A 20,664-nucleotide genomic window follows, 5' to 3' on the forward strand; every position below is an offset into this window, starting at 1 on the left:
TTTTGGGTCCTGTTTCACAAAAAAGTAAAAAATAAAAAAGAATAACGAACCTCACACAGCCAGGATTTGAAGATACATGAAATTCCTTAGAATATCCTTCCTTTCCTTCCTCAGTTTTCTTTCTCACCACCAGTTCCATTCTTATTAGTTACTAGGAAACACATTTTTCTATCGGTTGGGTTTGCAGAGGACTTTGCAAGTTTTTAGAGCTACCAGTTTCACTAGCCTATAAGGTCAGCACCCCCAGGACTCATTCCTGTTGACACAGAGCTTCTGCGTCCCCATCCCTATAGTTTCTCTGAATATTGTTTTGTGACCCAACCATATCACTTAACGTTTTTTAAAAAATTAATTTAAGTTGCTGTTTAACTAAAAATCTTATTTCTGCCATGATTTAGCAGCATTCAACTATCAGAAGCTCATTAGTGAGAAAATACAGGGCTGTGGGGTGCCTCTCAGAGAGCCTGTTGAGTATCTATCTCAGCTTTATCCCCCTTGGAAAGGGACACAAGGGCCACAAGGCCAATAGGGTTTCTTCTTTGTTGTGGATAGTATTCCTGGGCCCGTGTGGCCCTCCAACTCTCAGGGCACATCCCCAGCCATTGCTATCTCCTTGTAGAGAGCACTTTCCTAGGTAATTATATGTCAGGTATTCTCACAGGGATGTGGACATACGCCAGGCTGGTGGCTGGGGCAAAAGGCAGGTAGTGCTTGCAAGTTTATAAGGCAGACACTAAGGCAGACTGTAACCCAAACCCCCCATAATTGAGGATATAGGGCACCCAATTTGGACAGCATTTTAAGCCTATGTGTGGCCTTCAGAACTGAAGATTCCAAAGTACAAAGTACATTATTACTGATTGAATGTCCCTCATCCAAAAATCTGAAATCTGAAATGCTCTAAAATCTGAAACGTTTTGAGTACTGATTTGATGCTCAACAGAAATGCTCATTGAAGCATTTCTGATTTTTGGATTTTGGATTGTTCAACTGGTAAGTATAATGCAAATGTTCCAAAATTAAAAAAAAAAAATCCAAAAACCAAAGCTTCTGGTCCCAGGCATTTAGGATAAGGGATATTCAACATATATAAGGATCTTAACAGCTAAAATATCAGTCCCTTAATAATATTGAACCTTTTCTATACCCAGAAGGAAGTGATGGCTTTAGAAAAAGTGAGGATAGTTCCCAAGATAGCCTGCAGCAGGTGGTTCCCTTTCTGTGGGAGAAAAGCACCATGCATGGATGTCTGCAGCCTGGAGGGCATCGCTCCTCTGAGATGCTGGTCACCCTCCATTGGCAGCAACAGTGGCATCCCTGCTGTCACTCAGCAGAGTAGCCCCTCTGGCTGAGGGTGGTTTGTCCTGCCTGCTCTGCGCTGTGCTTGTGGATAAGCAGAGAACGACTCCTATGAGCAGATTGAGGTCAGGTGGCTCTTCCCAGTGTTAGCTCCTGGGGACATTCACTACTGGACGCACTTGAAAAAGTTGTTGCAAAGCCCCTTGCCCTGGTAGGCGAAGCCCTAGTGACTGATGGTCTGTTTTATGATTCCCAGTTCACTTGTCCCTTTAAATGGTCCCTTCGTATGTTAGCACTGCCCCCAGGTTCTACCTATTGGGGATGTTTCTCAGTCTCAGTGTCTGGAGTGGAGTTCTTAGCCATGAAAACACTGTCCCTGACCCAGGCCATTCAACAGCCGACAGTAAGTCCAGCTGAGGCTGCCAGAATGGGGCAGGTCTTTTGGAAGGTGTCCCCATCCTTTCTGCACCGAGCATGGTGAGCTGCAAGTCTCTAGAAGGTTCACCTTAGTCAGGGCAGCTTCACACATGGAGGATGCAGTGATACTAAACAGTCAGCCTGCAGACACATCAAGTAAACGAATTATATTTTAAAAGGTATTTTTGGCCAGGCACAGTGGCTCATGCCTGTAGTCCCAGCACTTTGGAAGGCCAAGGCGGGAGAATCACTTGAGCCCAGGAAGTTGAGGCTGCAGAGAGCTGTCTTTGCATCACTGCACTCCAGCTGCTTGACAGAACAAGACCCTGCCTCAAAAATAAAAGATAAAAGGAATTTTGAAAAATACAAATTTAAACATACAAAACTAGTATCTTGATGCCCCCTGAACTTGAAAATGGGATTGCAGATAAACCCATCCCTGGGAATGTGGGGGGCACCCGGTGCCTGGGGCTCTCCAGGCCCCACGTAACTGTAGACATCAGGCATACTAAGGTCAGATAATCTGGGAGAGGCTGGAACTTACACAGAGAACACAGTAAAGAGAAGAGGGTTTCTGCCAGATCCTACAAATTTCAAGGATTTGAGGGATTCTGTTGTCCTGAGAATTAGGTTGAAACAGGAAGAGCAACAAGTCCTTTTCGGGCTGTTTACAGCTTTGTGTTTGTTCCTGGTCAGATGAGAAACACCGTGGCAGTAACTCTGGAGGTGCTGTGGCTGCCACGCTTTTGGATGCTGACAGCTGGACATGCAGAAAGGTGTGGAGGGAGAAACAGCCGGCGCCTGTTGACCCTTGCTGATTAGAGGGGGCCTTTCGCAGGCTGGTTTTATGTCTCTCTCTCCCTTTTATATGTGAAAAGCAACAAAAGATATCCTTTCCCCTACTAAAATTTATAAATAGAAGTCCACTTACGGCCTTATCTACACGTCAGGGCTATCTCTCTTGATTACTCTGTTGACAGTTTCTTAGCTTGGGAAAGCCCAAAGCTTGCTGACAGCTCTTTTCTCTCCCTTGGGTGGGCTGTGCTGAGGAATGATGGGCAGGGAGTGGCCCAAGGGCCGCAGCTCGATGTGAGGCCGAGACAGTGGGGTGCACAGCCTCCGTGCACCAGCTCTGCCATGGCCCCTCCACTGCCAAGTGGCAGCGCAGGTTTCTGCCAAGGAGTCACACTTTAGCTGCGAGGGTTAAGGCGAGGAAGTAAGATTCTCTTTTTTGGTTGTCTTGATATTTAAATATTTTTTTCTTGAGGAGTAGAGTAATGCCAGCATTAGTTTCAGAAATTTGAAAAATACAAATGTACTTCAAGGAATTTTTGCCTTTTCCATTTCTTGAAATTACTTTTGGAATATTATCTTGAAAAGTAGTGTTCCCATTTAACTTAGGGCCATTGCAATCATATGCAGTTTATAGATAGTGATGTGATTGTTTATAATCATGCAAGGTCACTTGAAAATACATATCTTTAAATCACGGAGAAAATTAAAACTGGAGGGAAGATCTTTGAACAGATGTTGTGCAGTCAACAGTCGACTGGAACACTGGTGCCTGGAGCATTTGTGCCAGGGGCACTTAGTTGCATCCGGAGGCTGCACAGCTCTGGATCTCTGAGAAAGGGGTCACCTGTCACGTTGTGTGCACTGACCTGCTGTGAGTGACGAAAAGGGAGTTGATGTTTTGTTTGTCTTGGGACCCACCTCTAGGGATGGTAAGCGCCCTCTGGAGTCACCAGCGTCAGAAAAGCACACTCCTTTCAGGATACACAGTCAGTTTCGCAGCCTACCGGTTATCCCGAGTTCCTGGGCCCCCCTTTGCCAGGGCACCAAGCCCTCACCTGTCCACCTGGATCTGACCACCAGGGACACATCCCCCTGTGTTTACACTGCCGTGTGCAACTTTCCCATGATCTTTCCAGGGGAGGCGCAGGGAGACAGGAAAGTATTGTCCGCAAGTATGGGCGCCTGCGTGGGTTTGGCCACCTCCTTTGGGGCTGGTGGCTGCCCCAGGCATCCTCTTTGGCTCTCCTCGGGGTTCTTTGGAGACAAAATGCCCTTTGCTTTGGAAACAGACATATCCTCCTCATTTAGGTAGCTGTCACTTCCCGTTTTTATTTCTTCTTATTTTGCCTGATAAAAATTTTTAGTTCTGTAAATCAACCATCAACAGGTTATTAGATTGTTGGTTTTGATTTTGAGTTTTTGTTTTTTTCTGTAACTGCAGAAAGAGATTTTTTTCTGAATAAACAATTCAACAGAAGTCATTGATTTGTTTTCTTTCTGGAAAATCCATTTTCAATGAATGAACCTCTTTTTGGAAAGCAAACCTAACAGTTTTTGTTGCATGTTCATGGTTTCTCTCTTTTTCTATCATGGGGAGACATGAGGGCCATGTATTGGTTCACATGTTGCTAGCAGCATTCCCTCCCAGACAGGGACAAATGGGAACTGCTCCACACTTGCTGGTGGTGCCAAGTCTGAGCTTTCTGGCAGCCATGGGGAGAAAATTCCTTTCCTTCACAAACTCTGGCTTTAAATGTGTTTTTACCAAGGAATCCTTTCCTTGTAATGTCAAAACCGGGACCGAGCATGAATCAGCTCCAGAATTTGCTTCTGCATGCCACTTGGGGCCCATCTGAGATGAGTACCCATGGCGACAGTTGTTCTTTATAGACGGAAAGTCTTTTCTGCATTCTGAGATCACTTTGACTCAGAAATCACTTTTGCCTTTAACTTCATTCCTTCCTTCCAAGATGAAACTTTCCTCAAGATTCCAGTCTGGCTGCAGGAGAGGAGAGTAGGGTCTTAGGATAACAGAACTGCCCTGGTGTCAATTCCATACCATGTTAATCTGTACCATTTTGGCATCAGTTCACACTTTGACCCTGCTGTACATTTGTTTATCTTGTTTATTCCGTGATTTAATAGGGTTAGTTTCCCGTGGCCACCACCTTCCTGTGACAGTTTCTGAGGAGGTGCCTGGGAAGGGATGTAACAGCCATGAAAGGGAGCAGTGCAGCCTCTCCGGGCACACGCTGTTCTAGAGTATGCTGAGTTCTTCCCGCTCCACTTGGAACCACTGTGTTCACACAGTGAAGGAAGTGACTTTTCCCTTTCCGGGGGACAGTGCTGCTATGTAAGATCCTGTGAAGGAGGCGTGTGCGTACATGCATGTGTGCGTGTGTACGTGTCCACAGCGGGTGCTGGAGGCTGGAGTGTTTTCTTCCCTGCCTTCACATGTAATTCAGTTGACAAGAACTATTCCGTGATGTGGTGCGTGCAGGCTTCAGTGTGAAAGATGAGTATGTACGTACAGTCTCTGTGCATCACGGCACCTCCCACGGTACACAGCACCATCTTTTCTGGCAACCAAGTTTGATGTCATCAAAAAGCTTCCATCTCCTTCCATCTCTGCGTCTTCTTGGTCATCCCCCTCCTCCACCTCTTTCAAGTTCTTTCTCCTTTGTCTTTGAATATTTTCTCACTTGTTATAGTCTTTTCTTTACAAGAGTTGAAATTTCTTAATTTAAGGGCAAAATATTTGCTAAGAGTCTTATGGGCTCATTCCTTAACATCTGGTTGATGCCAAATTCAAAAGAAGTATATAAAAATAAGTATTGACCTGAATTCTTCATGCTGTGTATCTTAAGACCTCTTATGCATTTGGTAGTGCCTTAAAGAGAGATTTAAATTTAGTTTCCTTCCTGACCTCATCTTTATTCATAATGTTTAAAGAAGAATAGACAGTTGAACAAATCTTCCATTTGGTTGTAAAGCTACCATGAATTTCCCACCTGTTGCATCTCACACGTGATGCTTTGCCCCTGCAGAGAGGTGCTTGGAAGACCATGAGCTGGTGGTCCAGGTGGAGAGTACCATGGCCAGTGAGAGTAAATTTCTATTCAGGAAGAACTACGCAAAATACGAGTTCTTTAAAAACCCCATGGTGAGTCTTACCTCTTCGGGTTTGGGGTTTGGGACTCTTGAAATCTTGAAGTTTATACTTGGGTTTCATAGTATCAGATTAGGAAGTGACTGAGAGGCATGGTGTAGCATATGGGTTTGAGAATCAGAGTTGTAGTTTAATGAAGCAATCCTTGCTTGAAACCCAGTCTCGTGCTTCACTAAATGTGCCTGGGACTGGCCGAAGGTAGAGGTCTCCTTCTTCAAATAGACACAGTGTAAAGGGGGTTAGTCTCTAAGACAGGAGCTGGGAGAGGCTGGGTGTTTTCTGTTATTTTGAAAGTTCTCAGTTAAACTGATCAAACACTTAGCAGAAGAAAAACTCATTATTCTCTGCAAATAGCAAATGTATTTTGTGATCATACGTGGAAGAATTACTAGAGAAATCAGTGCGATTGGTTGGTGTCTTGAGCTCATCACCTTGATCTCTCTTTTCTTTCTTTGGGCGAGGCACTTGTCCTGTGAGAGGCCAGGATAGGGAGGGCACCTCCCAGCTCCTGGGGCACTCGCTGTCATCCTGAGTCATGGGGCAGAGCTGCATCACCTGGGGAGAAGACCCAGGGCCATTTCTGACTCTGATAATTTAGCTGCTTTTTTATTCCAAAGTAAGAAATTTGAAGACTGTTTTTGGGGAATGCAGCAGAAAAGACTTTTCTCATGACTGGGCCCACCTTTTAGTTTCAGGAATTTTTTATCTCACGCTGTGCACTTGTGCCACTGGGCTGGGATGCTGGCATCGCTCACTGCCATGGAGCATGCTGTGAGACATGAATCCCTTGGTAAACATAGTTGGTATTCCATACTTGTACCCAGCATTTCAGGAAATGAAATACAACCTTTTGAAGGAGGTGTTTCTTGTGTGTGATAGGAGAATAAAAAGGACTGCCATTTTAAATACAGGTGTACATAATTATACTGGTAGGAATAGTTTTAAAATTGACATATCTATATGACATACCTTCCCTCACTTTGAAGCTAACCTTTTACATATTTTTTTTCCCGTTTTCTTAGAATTTCTTCCCAGAACAGATGGTTACTTGGTGCCAGCAGTCAAATGGCAGTCAAACCCAGCTTTTGCAGGTACTGGGCCAAAATAGAGCTCTGCTGAAATAGACTTTCTGAATAGAAATCCTCTTGGAACTAAATGGCAGCATTGTAAAAAACCTGAAGAGATTGCATCTTTCATCATTTATAACCTTGGCTCTTGTGGGGGGTGGTTAGAGTAAACAGAAATTAAAAGTTGACTTGGAAAATCTGTGTGTAGCTGGGTTCCTTCTAAGCCAAACAGGCACTTACACACAGGATGCCCTTGCTCTGACTTAGAAGAGTCCAGTGATGCCACTGCTGAGTGTGGGCCAGGGGGTGCATGGAGAAACCCCAGTCTCAGGGCTCCCCAGCTCCTTTCTGAGCAGGGGTCCCAGGTCAGACCACCGCCCAGCTGCTTGGAAATCTCTGCAGAAGCACAGAGTCTATAGTAAAAGATAATTGGGTTACCACAACAGACTTTTAAAAGTAACTTGCCATGTATTACAAATAAAGAAACCTGCTTTAATTGTCCTGATTCATAAAGTCTGTTCTAAGAAAACCTGGTCTCTCCCCACCTCCTCTTCCAGTGGAGGGAGCCACTAGGGCCTCTGTGCCCAGCTCTCACACACACTCCTCCAGGGAAGCTGGGAGTGGGGAATGGGAATGTTACAGCTACACCCTAAAAATGTGCCTGTGTACATGTTAAAAGTGAGAGAATAAACCATTTCCTAAGGCCACCAACAAGATCCAGGTGACATTACATATAAGAGAAACTACTAAAATTTAGTTCCTACAGAATTCTCCTTATAAGCCCTTCTTTTTCTACGTTGTTATCACCAAATTTGTTTCAGCATCTAAAAGATAAGAGCTTCAGAGCTCTGTTCTGGTGGTGTCTTCAGAAGCCTTTCTGACCATAGTACGTGTCTGTTCTGGCGAGAGGTGTCAGCACTAAGTTACCACCTATACACAGTGAACATTGAAATGGCAGATTCTGTTTTAATTGCCTTGACTTTGAGAGGATCCATGTGCTTTGTGAAGATGTGCAGTGATCTCTTGAGACTCAAGAAGGACTGACTCAGGTGCACCAGGTCTCTGTCCGACGTGCCTTTCCCACCTGGGGGAAAAGAGCTTTGTCCCCTCCCAGTCTAGTAGCAGGACCTGCCAGCGTCACCTCCCCAACTTCGCTCCATGACCTTGCCCTTGGCCTGTCTTCCCTTTGATGAAAAGCATAAGGTTCTTGTTTTGTTTTTTTTTTGTTTTTTTTTGATAAAGCCTTTATTCTTAAGGCTGCCTGTGGGAAGAGTTAGCTGGAACAGGGGGACATCACCAGGATGTCCTGTGCCTGGGTGCATCACTTGCGGACAGATGACATCTTTTATGTGACCCTTGACTGGAGGGGTGCCTGGGTAAAAGTGGCCACTACATACTCACTCTCAGTCCCCAGAGTCCCAATCACTGGGTCGTGGCACTTGCTCTTGCCCTCAGTCTGATATCAGACTGGATCCTTCAGTGCACTATCTTACAGGGAAATTCATGACTCGTGTTATCACCAGTGTTAGGTCCATTTGCTTGAATATGTTTAAATACGAATTATGTTCTACGCAACACCAATTGAGATGGGATTTCAAGACTTTGGAAATTTTGATCAAAAAAGGAGTCTTTTAATAATTCAGAAAATGTCAGCTATGCTAATAACATGTCTGCTTTAATTATTTTAGATTAGCATTATGTGATTTTTAAAATTTGTTCTTCAACAGAATTTTCTGAACTCCAGTAGTTGTCCTGAAATTCAAGGGTTTTTGCATGTGAAAGAGCTGGGAAAGAAATCATGGAAAAAGCTGTATGTGTGTTTGCGGAGATCTGGCCTTTATTGCTCCACCAAGGGAACTTCAAAGGTGAGCTTTAAAACCTACCACCACCAGCCCTAATTCTGCCCCAGTCACTACCCTCAGGTCCTCAGAGTGAACCTGGGCTTCATTTTTAAATGCACCTTAGACTCCTCCAAGCTCAGGACAACTTCTTAATACGCTAATTGTGCAACAGCTGAACTTGGAGTCACAGATTTCCTGGTCTCGCTCAGAAACTAGGTGATAAATAATACAGGCCTAAGAACCGCACCTGCCCAGCCCCACCCCCACTATGGGTTGGGAGCAGACCCCCCTGGCTGCCCCATCACTTCAGAGACTGGCCTAGTTCTCATAAGTTGGGATTTAAGCTAGCTATAAAGATGTTTGATAGACTATTGCCACCCTAATGCCAGTGTAACTTTATGTATCATAGATATTTTATGAAATAAACTGCAGGCTTGCATGTATCCCCAGTGAGAAGAAGGTGGGAGATGGAAAACAGCTGCAGGCCCTCAAAAGAGAGCTTAGGCCGGAGGCTCCTTCACTCCCATGTACACTCATCTGCTCTCTTCTTGTGCTGTCCACATACACCCTGTGGCAAGAGCCTTGTCCACCCAATACCTGGCTGAGCACTTACCATCTGAGGGCTGCGGTCTCTTTTGCTCTGGCCAGCAGAGGGGAAAGGGAGCTGGCGGGACCCCGGCACAGGTGTTGAGCATCAGGCCGGCTCTGGGAAGTCAGCAGCTGCTGACACATGGGCCAGAGGGAAGGGGCGTCTGCAGAGAGGGGCTTTGAACTGACACAGGGCATGGTAGCTTCCTGACCTCCCAGCTCTGCTGTGTGGCCCGCTCACCGTCCTCGTGTATGCTGAAGCCAGGAGGGTATTTCCTAGAGCAGGAAACAGAGCTGGGCTGGAGAGTTGAGGAGGAGAGGGTGGGACAAGCAAGCTACCAGTGGGAAAACCCAAGGTACGGTTGGACTCTGGACTCACAACAAACCAAAGGCAGACAGGCCCTGTGCTCTTAACTCTGACCTTTGGGTTATAGATTTTCTCCTGCTTTTTAGCTTGAATATCTGGTCATGGGGCTTTGATTTGGCAGAAGTATCAAATACATTCCAACAGCCTTGTGTGTCTGAGAACTGGGGAAGTGGGTGTTTTGGGTGAGACTGGGTGGATTTGGTTTTAGTTTAGCACTTATTACACATCATATGTGATATGTAAAGTGTCGTCGGGCAAAGTGCTTGTAAGTGTGCAGAGACTGCCCTCTGTCTACCAGAGGTGAACACATTTGCTCTTTGCTGTGCCTGAGACTTTAACCTGGCCAGTGTTGTCACAGGAACCCAGACACCTGCAGCTGCTGGCCGACCTGGAGGACAGCAACATCTTCTCCCTGATCGCCGGCAGGAAGCAGTACAACGCCCCTACAGACCACGGGCTCTGCATAAAGGTACCCACAAGCTGTCCACAGACGGCGCACATGCTCAGCAGCCCACCGGAAACTGACTTCTCTTGCCCAGCACTTGATTGTTGCTTCTTTTGTCTTCAACAGAAACATAGTTTCACACTGGATTTATCCATTCCTGTAAAAACATTTATTGTATACTTGCTGCTATCAGTCTTTGAGTAGCTCAGAAGCTCAAGGACAAGCAGACAGGGATGGATAATGTGGCCAGTGGGCTCAGTGTTTTAGGGAGGGTGGCTTTTGGCTTCAAAGGGTGGGCTGTGGCTGTAGCCCAGTACTGGTAGCTGGAAGGGGAGGCAGGGCAAGGGAGGGGACCCCTGGCCTGTCACCCGGGTTGCCTGCGTGGTACTGAGTGAGCTGATGGCTTCTGTGTGGGCCTGTGGCTGTGGGGATAGTCAGACAGGAATAGACACAATGCTGCCCACCCTCTGCATGCATGTGTGTGCTGGCATGCACACACATGCGTGCACACACATCTACATGCACATACCCACACATGCATACATACATGTAGAGACATACACCTGTGTGCATACACATACATTATACACACGTACATAGACACACATACACATGTGCACACACCTATAGGCAGAGCCCACTCCTCTTCCCCTGATGAGGTTGTGGTGGTATTAATAATCATAATGGTAGATGACATTTACTGAATGCTTACTATGCATGAGATGTTCCACTAACGGTTTTACATCCATTATCTTAATCTTCATGTAGGATAGGAAGCTGGCCACATTGCCCACATCCAGTAGCCAGTGAATAGTTGTGCTTGGAGTTTGCCCTATAGGCTGACTTATGAGCCATAGCCCAAGCCACATCCTGAGAACACACAACACGGGGAGCCCCTCCTTAGAGGAAAATTTCTTTCCAAAATATCACCTCATACCTTGCTCAGGGAATACTCTTTCGGTTGTAAGTAATAGGCGTCTAATTCACACCAGCTAGAGGCCCAAGGCAGCCTCAGGCGGGGCTGGAGGTATGAGCAGCAGCTGGCACTCTCCCTTCCCACCAGCCCACACCAGCCATGCTTGCCTGTCTCTGCAGACGCAGTCTCTGCTTCTCTCATAGCACCAGCCGAGCGCAGGGTAGTCACACCTGTCCCTCAACCCCTCTAGGTTCTTGGGAGGGAGAGCTGGGGCGTGTCCAGCATTGTTTCTTGAGTCTGAGGTCGGGGGTTCTTCTGGAGATGCAGCTCAGTTTGCCCCTGCAACAATTCTCCTCCCTCACCAAAGGGCCCTGCCTCTGGAGGGGCACCTGTCTTCTCCACATGGTGCCTGCACCTGCCTTGGGGTGCCTACTTCCCTTCTGTCTCCTTCTCCAGAGCCAACATCAGTTTCCCTCTCTGGACCTTCTACTTGGGGTCTGATCTTGGGGCTGCTCAAACGTCAGAATCCCTGAGCTGCTCAGGGGTTGCCCCTCTTGGCTAAGCCCTGCAGCAACCCCTCCTGTCAGTGGCCTGGGGGCAACTTTAAGATCTCTCCTCCTGTAAGTCAGAAGGCAGATTCTCCTCCCATAGAATCCAGTCCCTCAACAGTTAGATGCCTCTTCCTCTTTGTCCTATTGTGCTTACCACGTTATGTTGTCTTGTGCTAGTTTGTTTTTCTCTCTCCTCTGAAGTTCCCGAAGGATGGCTTATTATTCAGCTAAGTGGTACACAACCTGGGGCCAGTCCATGGTAGGCACTTAATAAAGGCTTGTCAGGAAGGTGGATGAATGACCGCTTAACACACAGGTGTGTGTGCATCTGCTGTGCTCCTTGCTAGGGGGATCTCCAGCTGGTTGTCTCTGGTTTGTGTCAGATGCAGCCCTGCCTTGACAGAAGCTGTTTCTGACTCCCTGTGTAATACTAACAGGACTTTCTTTTACCTCCTGTAGCCAAACAAAGTCAGGAATGAAACTAAAGAGCTGAGGTTGCTCTGTGCAGAGGACGAGCAAACCAGGACGTGCTGGATGACAGCGTTCAGACTCCTCAAGGTATGTGACATCTTGCAGTTTGTGTTGAGTGCACATCTCTTCGTGGAAAATTGGCCTCTGGACTTGATGTCTATTCTGGCAGGAAAATGCTCGTAACTTTTCCACTGTTCTGTCACGATATTTTATTTATCAAATGTAGTTAAGCATCTTTCTTTCTTTTCTTTTTCTTTTTTAGATTTTCTCTTTTTTTTTTTTTTTTTTTTTTTGAGACGGAGTCTCACTCTGTCGCCCAGGCTGGAGTGCAGTGGCGCAATCTCGGCTCACTGCAAGCTCCGCCTCCGGGGTTCACGCCATTCTCCTGGCTCAGCCTCTCCCAGTAGCTGGGACTACAGGCGCCCGCCACCACGCCCGGCTAATTTTTTTGTATTTTTAGTAGAGACGGGGTTTCACCGTGGTCTCGATCTCCTGACCTCGTGATCCACCCACCTCGGCCTCCCAAAGTGCTGGGATTACAAGCGTGAGCCACCGCGCCCGGCCTAGGTTTTCTCTTTTATTTGAGTTAAGCATCTTTCTAAACAAGATCTCAGGAGCTTTTAACAGAGGGCCTAATATTAAACAGGGTAGAGCTAGGTTTTGCAGACTCAGTACTACTGACATTTTGGGTAGAATAATAATTTGTTGGGGGTCTGGGGGACATCCAAGCATTGCAGGCCACTTAGCTGTGTGGCATACCTGGTCTCTGCCTGCTAGATGCCAGTCGCACGCCCGGCCAGTTGAGACAACCAAAAATGTCTCTAAATGTTGCCAGATGTGCCATGAAGCCAGAGGATGGGGAATTGCCCCTGGTCGAGACCACTAGATTAGAAGAATAGGATTTGAAAAATCAGGACCAGGGAGAAAGGAAATAGTACGTGAGGTGTTAATTATTTTCACGACTGAACCAACTCTCAGGTTCCCAAAAAGCCAGGGCCATGAAGTAAACATGATGAATTATACAGCTCACTGAAGCTCCTCAGCAGAGACAGTACCTCCTTACTGTAAGTTCTAAAGGAAATTTATCACGTGGAACTGCATATAGAGTAATGCTCTTGACAGCAATTTCATGCCAATTGCCAGAGTGATTTCATACGGCTGTTTACTGTAATCACTTTGGATTTCCCACAGTGTTCCTGTGCACATATACCATATCCCACATGTCTGGAATTAAGTCTACAGAGTCCTTGTGAGTTGTAAGTTAGCTGGCCCAGGTGAGCTTGGCTAAAGTCCAGGGGTCTCCATAGGAGATGTTCGTTTAGTCAACTGGAGCCGATGGATACAATGGTCTAGGGATTTCTTTACAAAAACTCCCAGTCTTCATTGAACGGTAGTGGCCTTTTAGCTGGTCCAGAGACTCAAGGTGAAGTCAATTAAGGAGATGGAGGAGCCGAAGGAAGTATAGCTCAAAACTTTCCTGGAGGTGCTGCAGATCCAATTCTGAATGTAGTCCTGTTGTCCTGTCCACTTGGCAGGTAGCACTTTGCACCTAGTAATCCACAGATTCCAGAGACATTAAGGATACATCCTAGTGCCATTTTTATAGGAGGCTGGGGCCCAAACCAAAAGTTCCACAGATTGGCTTCCTGTATCTCTCTCCCAGAACCTTATTTTATGTCTTCACTCATAAAAAAAACAATTATGGAAATCAAAACTTTACAAATTCATAATGGAAGAGGAAATGTCCCTGTTAATACATCATAGATCATAGACCACTCCTGTGTAAGCCGGTTTTCAGTGTAAGGGTCATCAGTGGGAACTGGTCACGTAGGTGACATAATATCCATCGAGGGCAGTATTCTGCATGGACCTCCAGAAGGAATGAGATTGCTCTTTGTGTCCTGTTGTGGAAAAATTACTAACAATTAAAAAGCAAAGTACAGAACAGTATATAGAGAGAATGCTCCATTTGTGTGAAGGGAACAGGAAAAATTGGAATATTTGTATTTGATAGTATGCTCATGAACATTGTGTGAGCTGCAGGAGAGAAGAAAGAGGTTGCTTAGTAGGGAGAGGAGATGGGAGAGGCAGCTGTGCAGATAGGAGCAGCAGCCAGGGGTGATCTTTTAAAGCTGTCTGTATATGGTTGAAATTTTAATCTGCAAATGAATCACCTGTTTTGGAAAAGGCAAAAAAAAAAAGGAAATGAAAAAGGAAAGTGCTAGTATACTCCAAGAAGCTATGAATTCTATTACTTTGGGTAATATATAATAAATCCAAGTAGCAGGTTCTTAACCACTGTTTCTTGGGTGTCTCTCCTTTGTTGCGCTAACATAACGAGCCACAGGAAAGGATGTGGGCAGAGTGACTAATGCAAAACGAACTGCCTTTATTGTTGTCAGTGTTAACAATGATGTGTTACACAATATTAAGATTTTTTTGAACATTTGCTATGGGCCAGGCATTCTTTATCACTTTACGGTTTGTGACAGCTCAGTGGCATGCATATTACCATCCTCATTTTGTGGATGACAAAACTGAGGCCCAAGCTGTGGCTGCCGCGATGTGTCAGAGCAGGGTCAGAGCCCTGACATTCTGGCCCCAGAACCCCTTTCCTCACTACCACGCTTTGCTGCCCTCCCTAGAGCCACCTGGAAGCTGCAGTCAGTTCTGAATGCATTCCTATTGTCCCAGCCACTTTGCAGGGAAGCACTTTGCATCCAGTGATACACAGATTCTAGAGTCATTAAGGATATGTCTTAGGTACTATTCTTAGGGAGCCAGACCTGACAGGAAGGTGGCAGTGACGGCCTCGGGGCCAGTCTCAAGTGGAGTGCGAGTGATGTGTTTCTGCCCCAAATAGCCATAGGATTGTAATGCAATCGAAACGCCATTTCATCGTTGTCGGCACTGATTCATCACCCACTATACAGAAATGATAACCTGGATAGAGTTAGGGACAATGGGGAGGTAACTCTTTATGACTCCAGGGTCTCCATGTTGACATTCATTCTAAAACAAGGCATTCCATGTGTGTGCTCTGCCTGCCTCCAGAGGAGGACACAGAGGAGGATGCTGGATCCCCTTTTAGAGGATAAGAGGGTCTGAGGGCTGAAGCTGACAGGGCCCTTTTACCATCTACTACAAACAACATCTTCATATCAACTGTGGAAAGGCAGAGCTGGGTTGTTATTTTGAATTAACCTAGGGCCATATTACATCTTTACCTACACAGATACACTTTCTTGAAAAACATAAATAAATCTTATAACTTGGGTCTACGTAGGAGAAAGCTGGCATGGCTTTACTTAGCTTTTCAGAAAGATGCTCTTAGTAGATAGCGCCAGCAGATAATCTTTTGTCTCATTTCTTCCTGTTACATTGTTAGGTAATTTCTTGGATGCTATAGGAGCTGTGTGAATAGCATTAAAACTTTGCAACAATTATTTATTACCATCTTTCCTCCTCCCTCTGTCTTCTAGAAGTCTCTTAATCTACTGTAGAAATTCATCCCCAAGAGGGAGGTCTTGCCTCATCCACGCAAGAGTCCCTAGTACTGATTGCTTTGGTTTTACATGACCTGACATTGAAAAGGCAATGAACGCAGCATTAAAACTTTGCAACAATTATTTATTACCATTTAATCTTTTCTGCCTACACAAACCCATATATGTAAATATATACATGCAAACATGTGAATAAAATAAAATGTGTATGTAGGTGCCCAAAATTGAGAATATTTGTATCTTCCTGGTATGTCAATTCTAAGACATTATGAAATATGTTTTATTATCTCTAGCAATGCTGCTTGCTCCAGAGTCTAATCTGGCACATATTCATTTGTTTAATGGTTTTTACCTCAGCTTTGCTTCATTACATAGTTTTTCTTGGACCATCTTTTTTCTACCTTTCTGGGTCCTTATGTTTAAGGAGTATCTCTTATAAACACAACATAACTATTTTACTTTGATAATCTTTATCTTTTAACCAAAATATTTACTGTGATTTAATTGTATTATTTAGTGTGATAATCATATTTGTATTTGAACCTGTCATTTGCAGTTTTTTCCAGGTTGTCCCACCTCTCCTGTATTCCTTTTCTCTTAATTTTTTAGATTTATTAAGTATATTTATGTTTTTCCCTCTATTAACCCAATACTTATATGTACATTTACTATTTTCTCCTGGTTACCCTAGATATCACACCTTTTTTTTTTTTTTTTTTTTTTTGAGTCAAGGTCTTACCCTGCCTTCCAGGCTGGAGTACAGTGGCATGAGCTCATCTCACTGTAGCCTCAACCTCCCGGGCTCAAACCATCCTCCCACCTCAGCCTCCTGAGTAGCTGGGACTATAGGCATGCACTTCCATGCCCGGCTAATTTTTGTATTTTTTATAGAGACAGGGTTTTGCCATGTTGCCTAGGCTGGTCACAAACTCCTGGGCTCAAGCACTCTGCCTGCCTTGGCCTCCCAAAGTACTGGGATTACAGGTATGAGCCACTGCGCCCGGCGTAACATGCCCCTTGAACTTATTAAAATCTTTTATAATGTAGTACGTTTACTGACTGCTTTCAGGCAGGCATGAGGACCTTTCACTCCATTTGCTCCATTGTCCCTTTTGAAGGATTCTTGTCACATATATAAAACCTCTTAAGACATAATGTTGTTGTTACTGTTTTATATACTCAATTTTAATTTTAATCACCTACATCTTTGCACTTTAATCTTTCCTGAATTTGCATTCTTCTGTCTGGGACTAGGAGACCTCAACTTAGCGGTTCTTTCCATGTGGGCCTGAGAAATTTTCTCACTTTTTGTTTCACTTTCATTCTTGAAGGAACGTTTCACTGGTTATAGGATGCAAGGTTAGCGGTTATTCTCTTCTGCATCTTCCCACTGCATTGTCTTCTGAATCTTATAATTTATGTGAAAACATTAGTTGTCTGTCTTCCCATTGCTTCTGTGAAAATAATGCATGTTTTCCTCTGGTTGTTTTTGACATTTTCTTTGTGTCTGTTTTTCAGCAATCTTTCCATGATATGCTCGGAGTGGGCTTATTTATCCTACACCCTGAATCTGTAGCTTGACGTCTTTTTGTCAACTTTGGAAAGTTCTTGGCATTATCTCATCAAATATTTCTCCTGACCTGTTCTCGCTCTTCTCTTGCTGGAGTGCAGTCGTTCCTGTATTAGACCTTTGCATCATGTTCTAGGTATTTTTGTCTTAGAAATGAGTATGTGCCATGAGACCTAGAGCCAGAACTGAGCTTAGATCCCATGAAAGAAGAGGTGTCCCACTTGATGACTTCGCTTCCTGTTTCTGACTCTTCTTCTCCACGTGGTTGGAATGTGAGATTTGGGTGTGTAGGTTGGGATGCTGGATGTGTATGAGACTTTGCAGGGCCCTGAGTCCTCATTGCCAGGATCAGAAAGTGCAGACTGCTGAGCCAATTAAGTGGCAAGCCTCAGCTAGGGAGGGCACTGGGTCTGGAACAGGCCGTGTACGTTCAAAGTCGTGACTGCGGGCAGCTTGCCTCATTCCTCTGTGCTTCAGTTCTGTGCTCTGTAACATGGGGATAATTATAGTATACAGCTCATAAAATGGAGAGGATTAAATGAAATAACAACATAAAGCACTTAGACACATACGTAGCCCATAGTGGCACTCAGTAAGATTACTTGCTCTTGATGTTATTATTATTGTGTTTGTCACTGTCCCGCTTATTCCAAAACCAGTCAGCTCTTCCCTCCTGAGGGACAACAGTAGCAGCAGCACTGAGGTGTGCACCGTATTAAATGTGAAGTTGAATGATTTGAACTGTGCAGGTCCACTTAGAGATTTTTTTATATATATAAATCTATTATCAAAAGTTAAAATTTATCAAAACTGAATGCACACAAACTCAGACTGTATATGGCACCATTTGTAGTCAAGAGATGTAAACAAACAAAGATGTAGATTACCTCAAAACTGCATAAAATTAACTATAGTCCCTGCTGTATTACTCTCATAATATTGTAGCCACCTCCTGTTGCTATTACAGTGAACTCAGATTTTGCAAATATCCATTTAAAAACCCACCTGGTGTTGCTGATTATCTCCCCATGAGCAGGTCCTCTCTCCAATAAATTGCGTGTTGTAGTAAAAAAATGGGCCATGTTTCTGGAGTATTTTTCATTGTGTGTAGTGCAATACAGGAACTTTAAAGAACACCATGGGACCTGTGTGAAATGCCACTAGTGAAGCTGGAAGTGAGCCCGAGAATAGAGAAAAGTCATGACATGACAAGAAAAACTTAAATTGCTTGATACATACTAGAGATTGAGTGGTTGCCCTCCACATCACAGATAATTAATTGTGTCAACAATGTAGATTTACAGAATTGAATGCAGTACAATCCCATAATTGTATTGTCTCTTATGATTTTCTTAATAACATTTTTTTCTCTAGCTTATTTCCTTATAAAAATATGGTATAGAATACATATAACATACAAAATATATGTTAATTAACTGTTTGTGTTATCATTAAGGCTTCTGGTCAACAGTAGGCTACTAGTAGGTAAGTTTTGGGGGAGTAAAAAGCTATACTCGGATTTTTTATTTCAAGGGGCGTCATTGCCCCAATCCCTGCGTTGATCAGGGTCAGCGGCACTCAGGCTCCTGGAGGCTGGTACAGGGCATCACTCTCTGTTCTGCACTCAACATTGCCGTTTGCTGCCGTCGCATTTGTCACATGCCGGGCCTTGGGGCTCCCGGGCCGGTGACTAACTGTGGCCTCTCCCCTCCAGTATGGAATGCTCCTTTACCAGAACTACCGAATCCCTCAGCAGAGGAAGGCATTGCTGTCCCCGTTCTCAACGCCAGTGGTAAGTAAAGCCAGGAGCTTCACAAGTCTAGTGCCTTTTCAGCTTCTGCATCACATGTGTTAAGGACGCCTCATTTCACACGGGGTGGGCAAGAGAAGCTCCGGAGAGTGTGTGTGCGTTTCAGGGAAGCCAGTACTTCCCACGATGACGTAGGTTTTGTAGCCTCAACAGTGCAACAGCAGGGAGTGAATTCCTCTGCCGTTCTTCTCCTGTCCCTGCATCTCCCCTCAGGGTTGTGTAAGTAGGTGGCTCTCTTTAAGTGCTCCAAAATGGCAGCAACAACTTTGGCCTTGTGGGGTATTGCCTTTCGCCTTTCTTCCTTAAGCCTTGGGACCCATGGGAGCTGTTGACTATTATGCTGCATTCATTCCCTGGTGAGAATTTAGAAATTGTCATCGTTCCTCTTGTGTTCTGGGCACTGTGTTCTCAAAGGGGCAGAAGCACTTCATCTTCTCAAAATACAGTTCTGAGGGTCCTTCAGCATCTGCCCCTTTGAGATGCCAAATGGTGCCACAGAAAGGGCCCACGAGTTTTCCTGAACCCACATCCCCGAGGGAATAACTCACTGGGGAGGCCTAGGCTCGCCCTGGCTGTTGATTTCTTTGATGTGTTGGAGTGCAGGTCAGGAGCCTGTGAAGGACCACATGGTCCAAATGCTGGGGGTGCCGGGGGACTCACCAGCAGCCTCTTTAATACTCAGGGAGGACTAGAATGTGTTTCATTCTTAAGAAAAACTGAAGGGGGCCACTGAGTTTTCAGCCTGAACCGGTGAATTTCCCACCTGAAACTTGGGGAGTTCAGAGGTAGAAAGTGGGCATTCCCTGCTCCCCTTTCCTGACCTTCTTGATGGTAGTTTCACACCAAGACTCCATTCTGCCTTATTTCCCTGCATTTTAAGAACTGCGGCCTTTCCTTTTCAGCGCAGCGTCTCCGAGAACTCCCTCGTGGCAATGGATTTTTCTGGGCAAACAGGACGCGTGATAGAGAATCCGGCAGAGGCCCAGAGCGCAGCCCTGGAGGAGGGCCACGCCTGGAGGGTAAGGCCCCGGCCTGGCCAGCGTGGAGGGGCACCCTCGAGGTGGTAGCCCCACCACGTGGTCTTCTCCCAGAGGAATGGCTCTATGCGGGTTGGCAAGAGGGGTGGCATGTTGGGTGGGGTGGCCTCTGAGTTCTCAGCTGCAGGAAGCAGTTGGCCCTTCTAGGCCCCTTCCACGTTCCCAGCACCCAGGCTTTCCCCACTGTCCCCTGTCCCCTGGGCTTTCATGGAAGGGACAGGAGAGGAACAGAGCTCTCTGCCCTCCCTGGCTCCTATGCAGAACTATTCTACTGATGAACTGGCAGTGGCTGTCTATGGAGTGCACAGAGCCCGGGCCTGAATGGGGCCAGCAGGTGCTCATATCAAGGTCTGCTACTAACAGCTTGGAGGCCTTGGGCCGCTCCCTCACCCCTGAGGCTTAGGTTCTTAATCTCCAGGTGGGAAGACTGGAAGACTATCACTCAGCTTCTAAGTCCTGAGACTTAAAGGCCATGTGCAAAACAGGAGCCTGGACTGTGGCATTTTCTGTACTTCAGCCTCAGGGGATGGGAAAAAGAAGGAAGTCCCAAGCACGGGGACTCCAGTGCCCAGTGTTTTGAGAACTGTGTGAGTTTAATAGAAAGGCTTGTGTGTTTCTCCTGAGATTTACCAGGATGTTCATGGCGTTTTCATCGTCTGTCTTCAGTGTGAGAAATAAGCATGTCTACTTCGATACTGGGGCTACTAGAGATATTTCAGGGTGTTCTTAACAACTGGGAACCCTGAGCTCTTTGTTCTCAGGGGTCAGTGGGGGCTTCAGATGGGGCAAGGTCCCTTGTGAGCCCAGTCAGGCAC

At 45.5% G+C, this 20,664-nt stretch overlaps 1 protein-coding gene across 15 annotated transcripts in view; it reads left to right on the forward strand.

The window, feature by feature from the left end:
* Positions 1–20,664, forward strand: part of GRB10 (growth factor receptor bound protein 10) — a 204,259-nt gene that overhangs the window by 168,824 nt on the left and 14,771 nt on the right. For all 15 annotated transcript variants that reach the window (XM_055293144.2, XM_055293137.1, XM_055293145.2 and 12 more), the window contains 7 exons: positions 5,559–5,674; positions 6,703–6,771; positions 8,475–8,612; positions 9,902–10,012; positions 11,915–12,013; positions 18,717–18,794; positions 19,715–19,831. In XM_055293144.2, the coding sequence (XP_055149119.1) occupies positions 5,559–5,674; positions 6,703–6,771; positions 8,475–8,612; positions 9,902–10,012; positions 11,915–12,013; positions 18,717–18,794; positions 19,715–19,831 (728 nt within the window). The remainder of the gene's footprint in view (positions 1–5,558; positions 5,675–6,702; positions 6,772–8,474; positions 8,613–9,901; positions 10,013–11,914; positions 12,014–18,716; positions 18,795–19,714; positions 19,832–20,664) is intronic.

This window comes from Symphalangus syndactylus, chromosome 9 (assembly GCF_028878055.3).
Source record: "Symphalangus syndactylus isolate Jambi chromosome 9, NHGRI_mSymSyn1-v2.1_pri, whole genome shotgun sequence".
Lineage (NCBI taxonomy): Eukaryota > Metazoa > Chordata > Mammalia > Primates > Hylobatidae > Symphalangus > Symphalangus syndactylus.